General features: G+C 40.0%; 1 protein-coding gene across 1 annotated transcript; it reads left to right on the forward strand.

The window, feature by feature from the left end:
* The first annotated feature begins 1,195 nt into the window (after positions 1-1,195).
* On the forward strand, positions 1,196-8,227 carry LOC140076738 (G-protein coupled receptor 12-like). Its single transcript, XM_072123398.1, has 2 exons — positions 1,196-1,444; positions 2,972-8,227. The coding sequence occupies exon 2, from the start codon at positions 2,974-2,976 to the stop codon at positions 3,994-3,996; it is 1,023 nt and encodes a 340-aa protein (XP_071979499.1). The 5' UTR covers positions 1,196-1,444; positions 2,972-2,973; the 3' UTR covers positions 3,997-8,227.
* The last annotated feature ends 6,932 nt before the right edge of the window (positions 8,228-15,159 follow it).

The raw sequence follows: 15,159 nt of genomic DNA on the forward strand, positions 1-15,159 counted from the left end.
GCACGTGGATGACTTAACATCCCATCATTTTCCTGAAAAGGATTCCCCCATCTTCAGTTCTTTTTATAGTTATTCTATTGTTGGATGCAGTTATTTCTGTATTTGACTGATGTAATATATTTAATGTAACAAGTTCAATGACCCTAAGTGAATTAAAGCACATTGTTGTAAACTCTGCATGTCTTTTGGTATTTAATTTTGGAATTAAATAGACGGACCCAAGGGTCAGGGATTCCTCATTCTTATTATTTCTATGGAAACAGTTGTCAAAGAGGAAAATGTATTGACTGCAAGATAAATAAAAATGTACTCTGCAGCAAAATAAAGGACAAAAGATTGTTTAATGACGCAGGAAGGGTTGTTGCTTTAACCCTGTCATTGACAGGCTGCCTCGCAATACATGTCTGGGATATGTGGATGGAGAGGGTTAGGGTTAATGAGCAGCTCAAGCTTTCCTGTCCTGGTGACATCATTAACATCTGGAAAGAACGTCACTGAAAAGGGGTGAGGCATAAGGCACAGGGGGGCAAGCACAATCCCTGACTGACAGGAGCTGCCATTTTCTGTTCTTACAAATGCATTAATTTTCAGCTAGTGGGGAAAGGCAGGTTCTGTAATGTGCAGTCTGGAGAGGAGAGAGTTAAATGGACCTTCCAATGCGTAGTCCTCTCTGCGTAATTGATGTGGCGGTCTGCAGCACTGTACATTTTTAACATTTTCATTTCCAGAGCACGCTGCTTAAAAGGAATTGTCAAGAATAATGTTTAGGATTATGGTCAATGTGCAGCATAATTATATATTTAAAATAATTAGAATTATAACAATAATACATTTACCTGCAGTTATATTGTGCAGGATGTACAGAAAATATATATAAAAAATATAAGGTGCTATATGCAATATATGTAAATGGGATATTAATGTATTGTAAAGGACATTGCCTACACAGAGCTTCTTGACCTGATGCAATTTGCAGGCAGACTGCGTAATATTACCATATTAACAATTATCACAAGTGGTAATGAGAAAAGGCTAGAGACCATGTAAATCCCCCTGTGAATGTAGAAGAAATGCTGCTAGTTTGTAGGAGCTGACCCAATGGAGGTGTGTCCCTATACAGGGAGAAATCTTATGAATGAAATTCCAGAGGTGTGGTGTGTGCCCCTGTATGTGTGTGTGTGCGAGGGTATGAGTGTGCGCTTATTATTATTCTGCTCACAGCCCCTTCTGATTCACAGACTTGGGAGCTGATCATGAATATAAGCGAACACTTTGACGTCAGAGCTGAGATTTCTCAGCAGACCCAATGGGGCAAGAATATTAAGTGCAAGTCAAAGCCACTGCTATCTGGGAGCAGTATTAGCAATGTTAACCAAGGTTTGAGCCTTACCAAGCACTGCGAGGACTAGCACAAAGCGACAGAGCTGGAGATCACAGAAGAAAGGTAAGAAGACTGTGCGTCTACAAGAGCATGTGTGTCTGCATATGTCACTGCTGGGACTGCTATGTCTATCTATCTATCTGTCTAGCTATCTATCCATCCATTTTTTCATTCATCTCTATGCTCTCTATTAGTTTCTTTCTATTACATCTGTAAATAAAATACAGATAAGAATATGCTAACATTTTGAGCAGGTAAGATGCTTTTCCTCAGTCTTGATTCTGAGTACATGAGTCTTGCACACAGTTGTACATTTATAACCACTTCTCTTTGTCTATCTTTCTACTATAGAACATATAATAATAATTGTATAGATATCAGAAAAAAATACTCATTTCTGTATTGCTACATATCCATTTCCAACTTCCTAATATAGCTATTAATATATATAGTGTATACATGCTTGCAGAGCGATGACGTGGGTAGCCCTTGATTTGGCAGTAGGATATTCAGGAAGGCTGTGCATGCTGTTGGCTAGAAGTACATTGATCCAGCACATTGGGAGCTGCAGTCCAGGCCCCTCTAGGGCTGCAGGATCACTGGATAGGGACATGTCACATGCATTGAGAAGTCTACTGAGCACTAGGATCTTACATCTGTAGCAAGGATGAGTGATGATAATTAGATATTGAGTTTGTGGGTGAAAGTGGCATGTAATGTATGCTGCGGTCACAGAGTAGGTAGGAAGAAATGGCCTGCAGCTTCTGTCAGTAGCATCTTGAAAGCTTGGGGATATCCTGCATTATAATATCCTGCAGATACATTGTGTCACCTGTGAATAAAGATCTTTATGATATAGCCTTACCTTGGTGAAATCCTTTGTGATCTGTCTAATCCAATGGAAAAATAGATAGTATCCATCGGTAGCTCTGCGTAAACACTTCTCTATATCCAGGGATGTGATATTTCAGCTGGAAGGGTTGTAGTGTAGCTTATTGTGGGATTTATTGTTATAACGATAATAGATCCTATAATTTTCAGCTTTCATGAGCAGCCGAAGCAAAAGCATAAAGTGTGTAATCATCTCTGTAGGAACAGGCGTACACATGATCAAGGAATAGGCTGCTTCTCACAGCTCACCTTGGCTGATGTGGAAGGAGACTGCATGAACAAGGGCAGCAGAAGAAAGCATTGATAGCCTGTATGATGGCAGACTGCATTGTGTGACTGACATGCATGGCTAGGTCTATGGCTAGGTTTCTTCTGTGTCCATGATGAAAATAAAAGCACTTCTGTAAGAGGTGACTTTAACTGCTTGGAGTTCACAATTGTTCTCTATGGCTTACTGTAACAATATAAGGACATATTCCTTACATTAAATAGTAACCTGTAGCACTGATAAGCTTCATTTACTTTGATATCTGCATTGTTATCTCCCCAGTCCAATAGCTCCCTCTCATTAGCATATAAAGCTATGTACTGGAATGTGTCACGGTGACATTGAGGATTTCAGCTTTGTGTTTCTTCATTCTGCTTCTATCTTATCATCATTTTGATGTTCTTTCTCTTTCCATTTCCTCTGATGTGCAGCAATGCTTCACCAGCCCGCAGCCGCCACTATGGAGCACCTCCTGTATCTCCACAATTCTTCCTCCAGCAGGATGTCTCACCACCACTATGACCCATGGGATACCAACACCTCCACCGTCACCACATCTGATCTCTCCCCAGATGAGTCTGTCAACCCGTGGGACATTATCCTTTGTGTCACAGGGACAATCATGGCATGTGAGAATGCCATAGTGATTGCTATACTCTTCTATACACCCAGCCTTCGCGCCCCTATGTTTATACTCATCGGCAGCCTGGCGCTGGCTGATCTCCTGGCTGGCGTGGGACTCATTGTGAATTTCATAGTACTATATGTCTTTAATAATGAAGTGGCTACTCTTACTTCTGCTGGGCTGCTCTTAGCCTCGTTCTCTGCCTCTGTCTGTAGCCTTTTAGCTATCACAGTGGACAGGTACTTGTCTCTCTACAATGCCCTTACCTATCACACAGAAAGAACTGTAACCTATACTTACTTGATGATAATCCTGTTATGGGCTCTTTGCATCTGTATCGGCTTATTACCCATCATGGGGTGGAACTGTGTTAAGGAACAGTCCTCCTGCAGTGTACTGAGGCCAGTGACCAAAAACAATGCAGCTGTGCTGGCGGTGTCCTTCCTCCTGCTTTTTGCCTTGATGATGCAGCTGTACCTGCAGATTTGCAGGATTGCTTTCCGCCATGCCCAGCAGATTGCAGTTCAGCACCAGTTCATGGCCACATCTCAAGCCTCCAGTACAAGGAAGGGGGTATCAACCTTATCTCTTATACTGGGCACTTTTGCACTATGCTGGATTCCCTTTGCTGTGTACTCCTTAGTTGCTGACTCCAGTTACCCAATGGTGTACACTTACTCACTGGTCCTGCCAGCTGCCTGTAACTCTGTCATCAACCCTATTATATACGCTTTCAGAAACCCAGACATCCAGAAATCTTTATGGCTTGCTTGCTGTGGTTGTTTGCCACCCAGGTTCTTATCTGGAGCTAGAACTTCCAGCGATGTATAGGAATTTGAAGTAATATATTTGGAAACAGACTGTGCCAAACTGGGGAAGAAGATGAAAAAAAAAGATGTCAAATGTTGCTTTATTTTTCCAGGTGATATCAAATGTTTTGCTTTAAAACATACAGAGAAGCACTTAACATGTTCTGTTGTAACGGGCTTATTGGCATGGTAGATAACTTGGCTTTTAATTGGTCGTAGCTTTTATTCTATACAATTTGCATAAGGCAATTTCAACTGAGTAGTCTGGGTCTGAAGGAGGTAAAAGTCATCCAAGTGAGATCACCTCTATAGGTTACATTGAGAGCATATGTTTCACTGCACACAGTAAATGGTGTGCAGTAAATTGGTTAATTTTATAAATGTTAATAACCAGACTATTCAGTTTAGAGTAAATTGTCTGGCATAAATACGTTTTTGCCCATTTTCTAGCAATTTGGACAGAAGAACGTCCACTACTTTTTAGTGCCAGTTAGCCAATATGCTAATCTGAAAATCACAGTGTTGAAAACAACTCTTATAGCACATTTGGGATTGCCAAAGGCCAATATATCAGTGCAATTAAGCAGTACATACAGTATACTGCTTGCAACAAGTACAATATAGACACATTGGTTTATGGTCTTCTAAGTGCAGATTGTTCATACATTAGTAATACATATTCTATATAATATTGTAAATGTGTTGGTATCAAAATAAGGTTCCTACTCCTATCACAGCAGTGATCAGGCTCCATTGTAAACAGGTATTAAACATATGACCTTTTTTTAGGTTCCCTGTATTACTACCCAGTGCCTACAGTTCAGCCTTGTTCAAAGTGCCCTCCTCTTCTTGTGAAATTGGGCACTTTAATGCTCATTTGCATATACAAATATCAAATTTTCTCTGCATTAAGGCAACAGATTGTCTCAATGTTTAGGACGCAAGGCAATTTACTAGGTCGTGTGTTTAGGTTTATGTAGTACCGGAGGAGATAGATTCTCTTAAATACAAGGATTTACCTGGTCTGGACATGCTTGTGGTCCAGATGAAGAGGCAAAATACACACCTGCATACACTGTTGTGTGCCTGTATCGTAGTTGCCAATTTTTCACAACATGTACATATATTTATGGTGTCTTAGTAAGTTTAGTAATGCATCAAGTTTGGGGTGAGTGTTTAGTCTATACAGATGAAACTTTCAAAGTGGAATAAGGGTTTTATATGAAAGCAATGGAACAAACAAGTGTCTTTTTGACAAATGTTTGGGCAGTATACATTGTTTCTTAATCTGTATAATAAGTACATTTTAATCCCCAAAACTGGTGTGATCAAAGACTAAGCTTAGTAAACAGCTTAGATTGCATTCATATAGCATATGATCGATGGCACTCTTCCTAAATGTTAACAAGAATTGGCAACTATGGCATGGCAATGTACATGGAGCATCTAAAGAATATGTCCACTCAATATCTTGGCCCTGTGGGTCAATCACAGTGGACATGCCATGGTCTAATTCACTTAGAAGTACTATACTATATTAGATCCCATCAACATTCTGTGACAAGAGGACCTGTCAACCCTCCTGACATATTGGTTTTAGTAAATACTTTTTTTTCACATGTAATTTTGGAGCAACTCTGCATGGTGTCGTACCTTAGATAATGTCTCTGTACACTTTGTCAATTTGTGTATGAACACATTCCCAAGTGGGTACAAATAGATTTCAATTTACACAGAAGTTACAATGTGTGAAAACAGAGGCACGATACAGAAGATGATCCAGAATTGTTATATATTATGGAATACAAGTGTTTACTAAAACACATCAGGAGAGGTGGAGGGTTCTCCATGAGTAATAACATTCTATATCCATTGTTGTGGCTGCCTATGACATCTTGGTTGTAGAAACACTATAGCAGATTCAGAAGGGTGTCCTACATTGTAGAAACAGAATCTTTAAAAACAAAGCTTGAAATCATTACTTTTATAGGTTTAAAGGAACCTCAGTGAGTACTGTTATAATAAACTTTTCCTTTAATGGAATAGAAACCCTAAGCATTAAGTCTGCTTAATCTGAGCTTTTTTTGGCAGATATAGCAGAACTTAGGCCACTGATCTGTTTTTACTAAACGTACTGCTTAATATGTACTTATTCTAACAATACATACACAAAAGGGGGAATTTATTAAGACGTTTTGAACATCATTCTTAAAACTCCTCCGCTGATGGTCTGGCACTCATATCCATTGAGAGGCTCCGAACTCTTAGTGGATATGGGCGCAAATTCTCCCAGTTCCAAACTGTAGACCAGGTCTGGACTTGCAAAACCTTTTTTGCTATAATTTATTCCAGTGAAAGTTATATTAAATTATCACGACCCTGTCCATCCTGCCCCCCTCCCGCTCTCTGCCTCAACAAGTCCTAATTGGCATGTGGGTCAGAGAGGCCAAAAAACTAGCAGGGAAGGGGAGATTCATGTGCATTCTCCGCTAGAAAGTTGGTGAAAAAGGAATGATGAATCTCCCCCAAAAAGTTAAAAGGCTTTTTTTGGGGAGCGAACATAGGCCTTCCGCTGATATTAAGGTGGAAATTGGTTGTGCACCTCTGCCAAACCTATGATGGGTTGGATAATTCCAATTCTGCTATATCTATACTTGGGCAAGATACACTGTACAACATTTCCATAGATCCCTGTTATAATAGAGGCCTGGTAACAAACTGTGTTGCACTTATAGAACTATTGCACTTTGTTTACTCTGTATTGAACCTCTTCAGCACCACGTGTGAATTTGACTAGAAAAAAACTTGTTACTGTACAGAATACAGTCTTCAGGAAGCATGTTATAAAACAGGAGGTGAAGAATGATAGATACAGTTACACTATACACTATAGTTTAATGGGAAAAGTTTCAACGTACTTTGTGTATTTCAATCCTTATTTTTTCTTTGCTCAGTACACGGTTCTGCTCAGTTTTTGAAGCCTATCATTGAATATGATCTGAATATGGACTGGACTAAACTTACTACAAACTACATATTCTCTTTTACTACAAACATATATCCATTGGCTAAGCTCTTCCTGCTCTGTAACATGGACACTATGTACAATCTACTTAGCTCCTGCTCTATAACATACTGCCTGCAGATAGGACACTATGTACAATCTACATAGCTCCTGCTCTATAACATACTGCCTGCAGATAGGACACTATGTACAATCTACATAGCTCCTGCTCTATAACATACTGCCTGCAGATAGGACACTATGTACAATCTACTTAGCTCCTGCTCTATAACATACTGCCTGCAGATAGGACACTATGTACAATCTGGTAATCTCCTCCTGCTATCTATCTATCTATCTATCTATCTATCTATCTATCTATCCAGTTTTACTCACTAATGTCTCTTACTGCAAGGCTACTGTAGTGATAGTGCAAATGGAGAGTAATTCCTAGAGGAAATAAGATCCTGACTGATTCTGCTGCCTAGTGGAGAGGAGAGCAGTAGCACAAGCAGGAGATGTGGTTAAAAAGCAGCTTGTATCTATCCAAAAATAGAGTGAGAACACATCCAAAATACTGACAATAGTACAGAAAAGATATCCATGCTAATGTGGATGATCTATATTTAGTGCCAAAGATACCAGGCGAATGTAGCGTTCCCTTAGACAGCAGAGCAATCACCATTAGCGCAGCAGAATAAATAATTTATCCCAAGAACAATTCGGGATCTCTTCCATGTCTACCTTTTGCTTTCTACAGCACTTAACATGTGGTACTGAAGGGGTCAGGTCTGCTGTTGGTCTGAAACATGGGTCTACATGATTTGTGTTATTTATGTATAAATATGATGTCTTTTGTTTTCCGCAAAAATTGCTTTGAGGCAAGATGCAAGCCTTATACACAAATATTGTCAGTCTCTTAGTTGCCAATAGTTATGTAATTTATTCATGTTTTTTAATGTACTTTTCCATGTAGGCCTTATATCAATGAATTGTTCAGCTGGTATTTTGTACATTTTCTAATCTTGTTGTTATAAAAGCCTACTGTAAATGTCTACTGTAGTAACTGCATGCACATGGTGTAATTCATTTGACTTACCTCTGCAGAAACTACAGTAGGTATCTTTTCTTACAGCCCACTTGCGAGTATTTCCGCAGGTTGGAGTGGTTAATGTTCCTTACTGGCTAGATGACCATGCACTATCTGCTGTACAATAGACTGACACTCTATAGTACACAGGCCCGGAACAGTGAAACAAGAAGGCATATAGAATCAAAAGTGATCAGATAAGTAATCCAAACCTGCAAGAAATTAAAGAATAAAGAACCTTTATGTAGGTATGAGAAGGGTTGTGGTGGCCATACTGAAATAAAGGAGGGGGGAATTTGTAGCACATAAGTTGGGCTTTAATAGTTGGCGATCAAAAACTTCTAGTGCTCCCCAAAACTTAATGAAATAGAATCGGGGGTAAATTCAAATACAGTTTGATTCTCCCCAGAATAGGGCACTGATTTGTCTTAAATTCAAGATAGGGATAACAATGTTAATTGGGTATTCGCCATTGCATTTTATATAGGGCTTAAGTCCTATCTAGGCGATTTAGTTGCTGACATTGGCTTGTGAAGTATTTGCCTTTGTAAAACTCTGTATCAATGATTTTCTGACATCCCATACATCAAGTTTTGTGCAGAAGTCTTCAGTTTTGGAAGCCAGACGCTGACCTCTACATGTTCCCTTCTGCCCAGGACAGAGCTGGATGAACATCCCATTGCATGAACTGGATGTTTTCCGGCTTCAAATAAATCCATATTTTTCCTGGATGTTTTGATTCAAAGCATGTATAAACTGTAGTCTATTTTTTTATCATGTTCAGATTTATTTATCTACCTGTCTTGTCTTTATGAGAAATGAACAAAAACTACAGAAGAGTTTTAAATTATTATTTTTTTTATATACGGTTGTGTCAGATCCAAACGTGTGATACTTTTGGCAGCTCATTTTGTACCTTCAATAAAATGTAGCTTTCCAAGTCAAAATCTTATTACGTCACTGGTCATGTGTTACATATTTACATGATGTCATTGTTGTGGAGTTAGGATATGGAGATGGACTAATTTAATTAGGTAATAAAGCTTAAAGGGGGTTCCAAGACCACAAGGATTCATTTTCACATTCAATGTAGAGTGATGGTCGGGAGCCATGTTGAACTGTGAAATGGAGCAGTGATATTGTGCTGTGCTCACATCTGCCCTGGATGGTAAGTACGGAGCTACAATGTCAGATTACACCACATTTGGCATAAAAAAACTGTGTTGCCTTGTTTCTATGTAGTGCTAGTTATTGGAGATTTAATTATTTATTATTATCATCATCAGCAGAATCCTTTATGAAGCAGGGAAGCCTTAGGAAATGTTCATTGTGTTACATTGACATAGATCTATCCATCTGTATTCGCTGGCAAAGGCGCTTGCATCATAAATTATGCAAATACACCATCATTTTGTCAATTTTTTTTAATGTAAAGTAAGCCAAGTTAAACTAGATCTAAACAACGCCAGATTTATCAGCCAGTGTCAAACACTTTGATAAATCTAAAGCAGTATAAGACTGGTCCATCTAACTTTTCACTTACTTTTAGGCTCTGTGAAAAAAAATCCACCCCAATGGGGCCGATGTATTATGCCATGATCGCCAGTTTTCTGGTGTGCAAGGCTTGAAAAAGTCACAATTTCTGAAACCCTGTTGAATTTGCCACTTTTGTGCCTTTCTCACCACTTTAAGGAAAGTAGACGATGTAGGGAACATGGTAGGTCAGGATGGGTCCCTGTGCTGCATTAAAAAAAAATGATTTCGATTCAGTGATGCTCCAGAATTATTAAGTGGACGGAACCGGCAGTGCAGATTATAAAAGCTACCACACAAAGCCTCTTGGCTCTATTGTGTTTTTGTTTCTGTTTAATAGAAACCATGATGTACATGTAAATGGAACCTTAGGATAAGTCATGAATAAGACATTATGGGGGCCTGATGCTTGGATATTTGTTGATGATCTGATACCATCACAGAGATAATGGTGCCAGAAGTCCAAGCCATTTACTGTATAGTGTCCATCTTCAAGAACTGTAGATAAAAAAAGAATGGAGTTGGATTTCCTCCAGGATCAGCTGGTTTGTGAGGGACACCCACCAATCTGATATTAAGGTCCCATCCCATGTCTTTATCATAGGAAACCCCTTCAAAGGAAATCTACCTCTAGGATCAAGAATTGTAATCCAAGAACCACTTACATGCTTCTTTTAGCTTCTTATTCTTTTGTTTTTGCAAAAAAAGGTTTACAAATTATGCAAATGAACCTGAAGGGCTCTGGGCTCAATTACCAGCTATGGAGCTTCGAGTCCCTCTGGCTCATTTGCATAAGATAAAGACCTTTTTATGTGAAAACCAGGACATAAAAAGTGAAAAGAAGAGTGTAATCTGTCTAAAGGGACCAACACATGCATGTAAGTGTGCTTGGTTTACAATCCTTTATCTTGGTGGTAGATTTCCTTTAAATGTGGTCAAAATGCCTCAAGTAATTGAGAATTATGGCTTTATATTGTAGGTTTGCTTATAGGTGGGTTTTCTCAATTATATTATAATACTGCTGAAACAACATTTTCTAAATATAGTGTTTTCATAAAATTGCTTTTTTTAGCAGCAGAAACATCTCAGCAGTATACTGTTTGTACGGCCGTAACCACAGTCCATTGCAATGTTGTCTGATAGACTGACAGGTCAGCAGGGAGTAGCTAAGCAATAGTTTGATTTATGTTCACCACCATATACTTGTGTATAGTATAAAGTAGAAAACGTTATACGTGTGTGTTGTAAGACACCCACAGATGGAACTGTAAACTATCACTTAACTAGATATATCTAGTTTCATAGTTTATACGGTTGAAAAAAGACACTTGTCCATCAAGTTCAACCAAAGAAGGGTAGGGATTGGATGAGGAAGGGATTTAGGGGAAACAATCCTATATAGCATAACAATCAATGTTATTTAGGTTTAAAAAGGCATCTAGACCCTTCTTGAAGCTCTCCACTGTCCCTGCTGTGACCAGCGCCTGAGGCAGGCTATTCCACAGATTGACAGTTCTCATAGTAAAAAAGCCCTGTCGCCTCTGGTGATTAAACCTTGGTTTCTCCAAACGGAGACAGTGCCCCCTCGTCTCTTGATTTAATTTAATCTGGAACAACTTACCACCATATTTTTTGTATGGACCATTCATATATTTATATAAATTAATCAGGTCCCCTCATAGTCGTCTCTTTTCCAGACTAAATAAATCTAGTTGTTTTAATCTTTCCTCATAACTAAGACCCTCCATACCCTTTATCAGTTTTGTGGCTCTACGTTGAACCCTCTCCAGCTCCGGGGCATCCTTTTTATGGACCGGTGCCCAGAACTGGACAGCATATTCCAGGTGTGGCCGAACCAGTGCCTTGTATAGTGGTGATATTACATCCCTATCACGAGAGTCCATTCCACTTTTGATACATGACATGATCCTACTAGCTTTAGAGGAAGCTGATTGACATTGCATGCTGTTATTCAATTTATGATCTACTAGTACCCCCAGGTCCTTCTCAACAAGGGACTCTCCCAGATTTACTCCCCCAAGGACATATTTTGCCTTTGGATTATTGGCCCCCAGGTGCATAACATTACATTTATCCCCATTAAACCTCATTTGCCAAGTGGATGACCAAACATTCAGTTTGTCCAAGTCACCCTGCAGCCTATGAACATCCTCCATAGACTGTATTACACTACACAGTTTGGTGTCATCTGCAAAAATAGACACAGTGCTATTAATTCCTACCTCTATATCATTAATAAATATATTAAATAGTAGTGGGCCAAGCACAGAACCCTGAGGTACACCACTCATAACTGGTGACCATTCCGAGTAGGAATCATTGACCACAACTCTCTGGATACGATCCTTCAGCCAGTTTTCAATCCAATTAAAAATGATTTCTGCCAAACCAATAGCCTTAATTTTACCCATCAGGCGTCTATGAGGGACAGTGTCAAATGCCTTTACAAAGTCCAAGAACACAATATCCACAGCTGCTCCTCCATCCAGGCACCTGCTCACCTCTTCATAGAAGCAGATAAGGTTAGTTTGACAACTTCTATTCTTAGTAAACCCATGCTGGCTATCACTTATTATTCTATTTGATGTCACATACTCCAGTATGTAGTCTTTTACTAACCCTTCCAACACTTTCCCCACAATGGAAGTTAAGCTTACAGGCCTGTAATTGCCTGGCGAAGTTCTAGAGCCCTTTTTATATATTGGCACCACATTTGCCTTGCGCCAGTCACTTGGCACCACACCAGACATTATGGAATCCCTGAAGATTTTAGACAGTGGTACAGCAATAACAGAACTGAGTTCTTTAAGAACTCTGGGGTGTAACCCATCTGGTCCAGGAGCTTTGTACACATTGATTTTATTGAGCTTAGATTGGATAATGCCTACATTCAGCAAGTCTACTATATTACAGGGTGCATGACCCGCACTGGCACCACCCAAGTCAGAAGTTCTCTCTTCTATTGTATAAACGGAGCTAAAAAACCTATTAAGTATCTCCGCCTTCTCTTGGTCTCCAGTCACCGATGCCCCATTTTCAGAATAGAGGGGTCCAACCTGTTGTGACCCATTTTTTTTTGCATTAATATACCTAAAAAATTTCTTGGGATTTGTTTTGCTATCTTTAGCCACCTGTCTTTCATTTTGTATTTTGGCTGATTTGATTTCCTTTTTACAGATTTTGGTAAGTTTATTGTAAGTATTGAAAGCCTCAGGTGACCCGTCAGATTTATATTTTTTAAATGCCCTCTTTTTCTCATTAATTGCCCTTTTAACTGTAGCTGTAAGCCACGAGGGGTGTAATCTATCCCGTCTATACTTGTTACCTATTGGAATAAATTTAGAAATATAAAAACCCAGGATAGATTTGAATTTCTCCCCTTTAACAGTAGTATCACCATGTGACAGAATCTGATCCCAGTCTATATCCTGTATTGTAGCCCTGAATTTTTGGAAATTAGCCCTCTTAAAATTCAAAGTTTTCGATTTTCCCACCTGTTTCTGCTTTTTAAAGTTTAAGAGGAAAATAATTATATTATGTTCCCAAGGGGTTCCCGGGTACTGACATTTTGGACAATCTCCGCATTGTTAGAAATCACAAGGTCCAACAATGCGTCACCTCTTGTGGGATCTTCTACAAGCTGCACCATAAAATTATCCTGAAGAATGTTCATAAAATGTCTCCCCTTCACAGATGAAGACGAGCCCTGACCCCAATTTATATTTGGAAAGTTAAAGTCTCCCATTATCACTCCTGTGCAGCCCGCTCCATCTGTTTATATAGGTGACCCTCTATTTCCTCAGAGATGTTAGGGGGTCTATAAATTACACCAAAAATAATTTTCTCAAAGTTCTCTTGGCTTTGAATTTCAACCCACAAAGTTTCAGCCTCCTCACACTCTTCTGAGACCACTGACTCATTCACAATCGCTTTTAAGTCTCTTCTGACATACAGACATACACCACCTCCCCTCCTATTTGCCCTGTCTTTCCGAAAGAGTGTAAAACCTTGAATATTAACACCCCAATCATGCGATGCATCAAGCCATGTCTCTGTTACACCAACAACATCTAACTGTTCCTCTAATATCAGAGCCTCAAGCTCGCCCATTTTGCCCGTGATACTTCTGGCATTTGTGAACATACAATTTAATTTTCCACAGTTATTTATCTGATTTAAAGTAATTTTACTGGCACATATATCCTCACCACTGTTCTGCAACTTGTAGATCTCCTTATCCACTGCCTTAGGCCCCCATACACCGCCCACATCACCACCCACCAACATAACCTGCCCCCTCTCTGACCTGTCTACCCCTTCAGTGTCTTCCTTTTCCTCCTCCCCCGATCCTAGTTTAAATACTCCGCCACCCCTGCTAGGATCTTCTCCCCCAGCACAGCAGCCCCCCTTCCATTTAGGTGCAAGTTATCTGCGGAAAACAGGTTGCACCCCAGTGAAAAGTCAGCCCAATGCTCTAGGAACCCAAATCCCTCTGCTCTACACCAGGATCTGAGCCATGCCTGCTCTGTGTAGAGCATGGCACAGGTAGAATTCCGGAGAAAAACTACCTTGGAGGTCCTTTCCTTAAGCTTTGAACCTAATTCTTTAAAATTATTCTTCAGGCTCCTCCACCTACCATCTATTCTGTCATTGGTACCAACATGGACCACGACAGCTGGGTCATCCCCAGCCCTTCCCAGTAATTTATCCACCCTTTCCACCACATGCCGAACCCTGGCACCAGGGAAACAGCAAACCATTCGGTTGAGGCGGCCTTGGCGACAAATTATTCTATCCGTCTTCCTTATTATAGAGTCCCCTACAACCACTAGCTGCCTTGGCTTACCTGCACTCCCATCCACCCTACTACTAGCTGGTCTGCTCCCCCGGCTGTAAGGGAGAGCAGGATCCGCTAGGGCTGCCATTTCTGACACTGAGGTCCTTACATCATTGCACAATTTTGCAATTTTGCTTGGATGTTCAGAGTCAGAGTTGGCCTTCCTTTTCTTTGACCCCTTCCTACCCCCTCTATTTACAGTAACCCAGCTACCCTCCACTTCTACCCCACTTATTGCTTGCTCAGTGAGCAGCATACTCCTCTCAAGATTGTCAATTGCTCGCAGCCGTGCAATATCTTCCTCCAGGTCTCTAACACGAGCTTCCAGTAGAAAAATATGGGCACATCTGTCACAGCGGTATTCACCCTCAAACTCTTGCTCCAGCAGTGTATACATGCGGCAGAGTGTGCACTGGAGCATACCACCAATCTTGCTAGCCATATCCTAGTAACAAAACAGTGATAAGAATATAAATCAAGAGATATGTAGGTTACTTACAGTTCTGTGGACTTTTCTTTTTTCAACTCCGCTTTTTTCAACTCCACTTAAGTTCACTAGCCACTTGAAATCACAAGCCAAAACTGAGCAAGCTCAAAAGTGAGTTGCTAGACCTTAATTTATCAGGTGTGAACACTAATCCCTCCTCCCAATTAGCAGACCAGGCAAAGAAAGGAAAAAAAAATCTATTTAAATTGTGAC

The sequence above is a fragment of the Engystomops pustulosus genome, chromosome 9, assembly GCF_040894005.1.
Source record: "Engystomops pustulosus chromosome 9, aEngPut4.maternal, whole genome shotgun sequence".
NCBI classification, from domain to species: Eukaryota; Metazoa; Chordata; class Amphibia; order Anura; family Leptodactylidae; genus Engystomops; species Engystomops pustulosus.

Excerpts from the sequence above, each read along its gene's own strand:
- LOC140076738 (XM_072123398.1), top strand. The coding sequence starts at position 2,974 with ATGCTTCACCAGCCCGCAGCCGCCACTATGGAGCACCTCCTGTATCTC.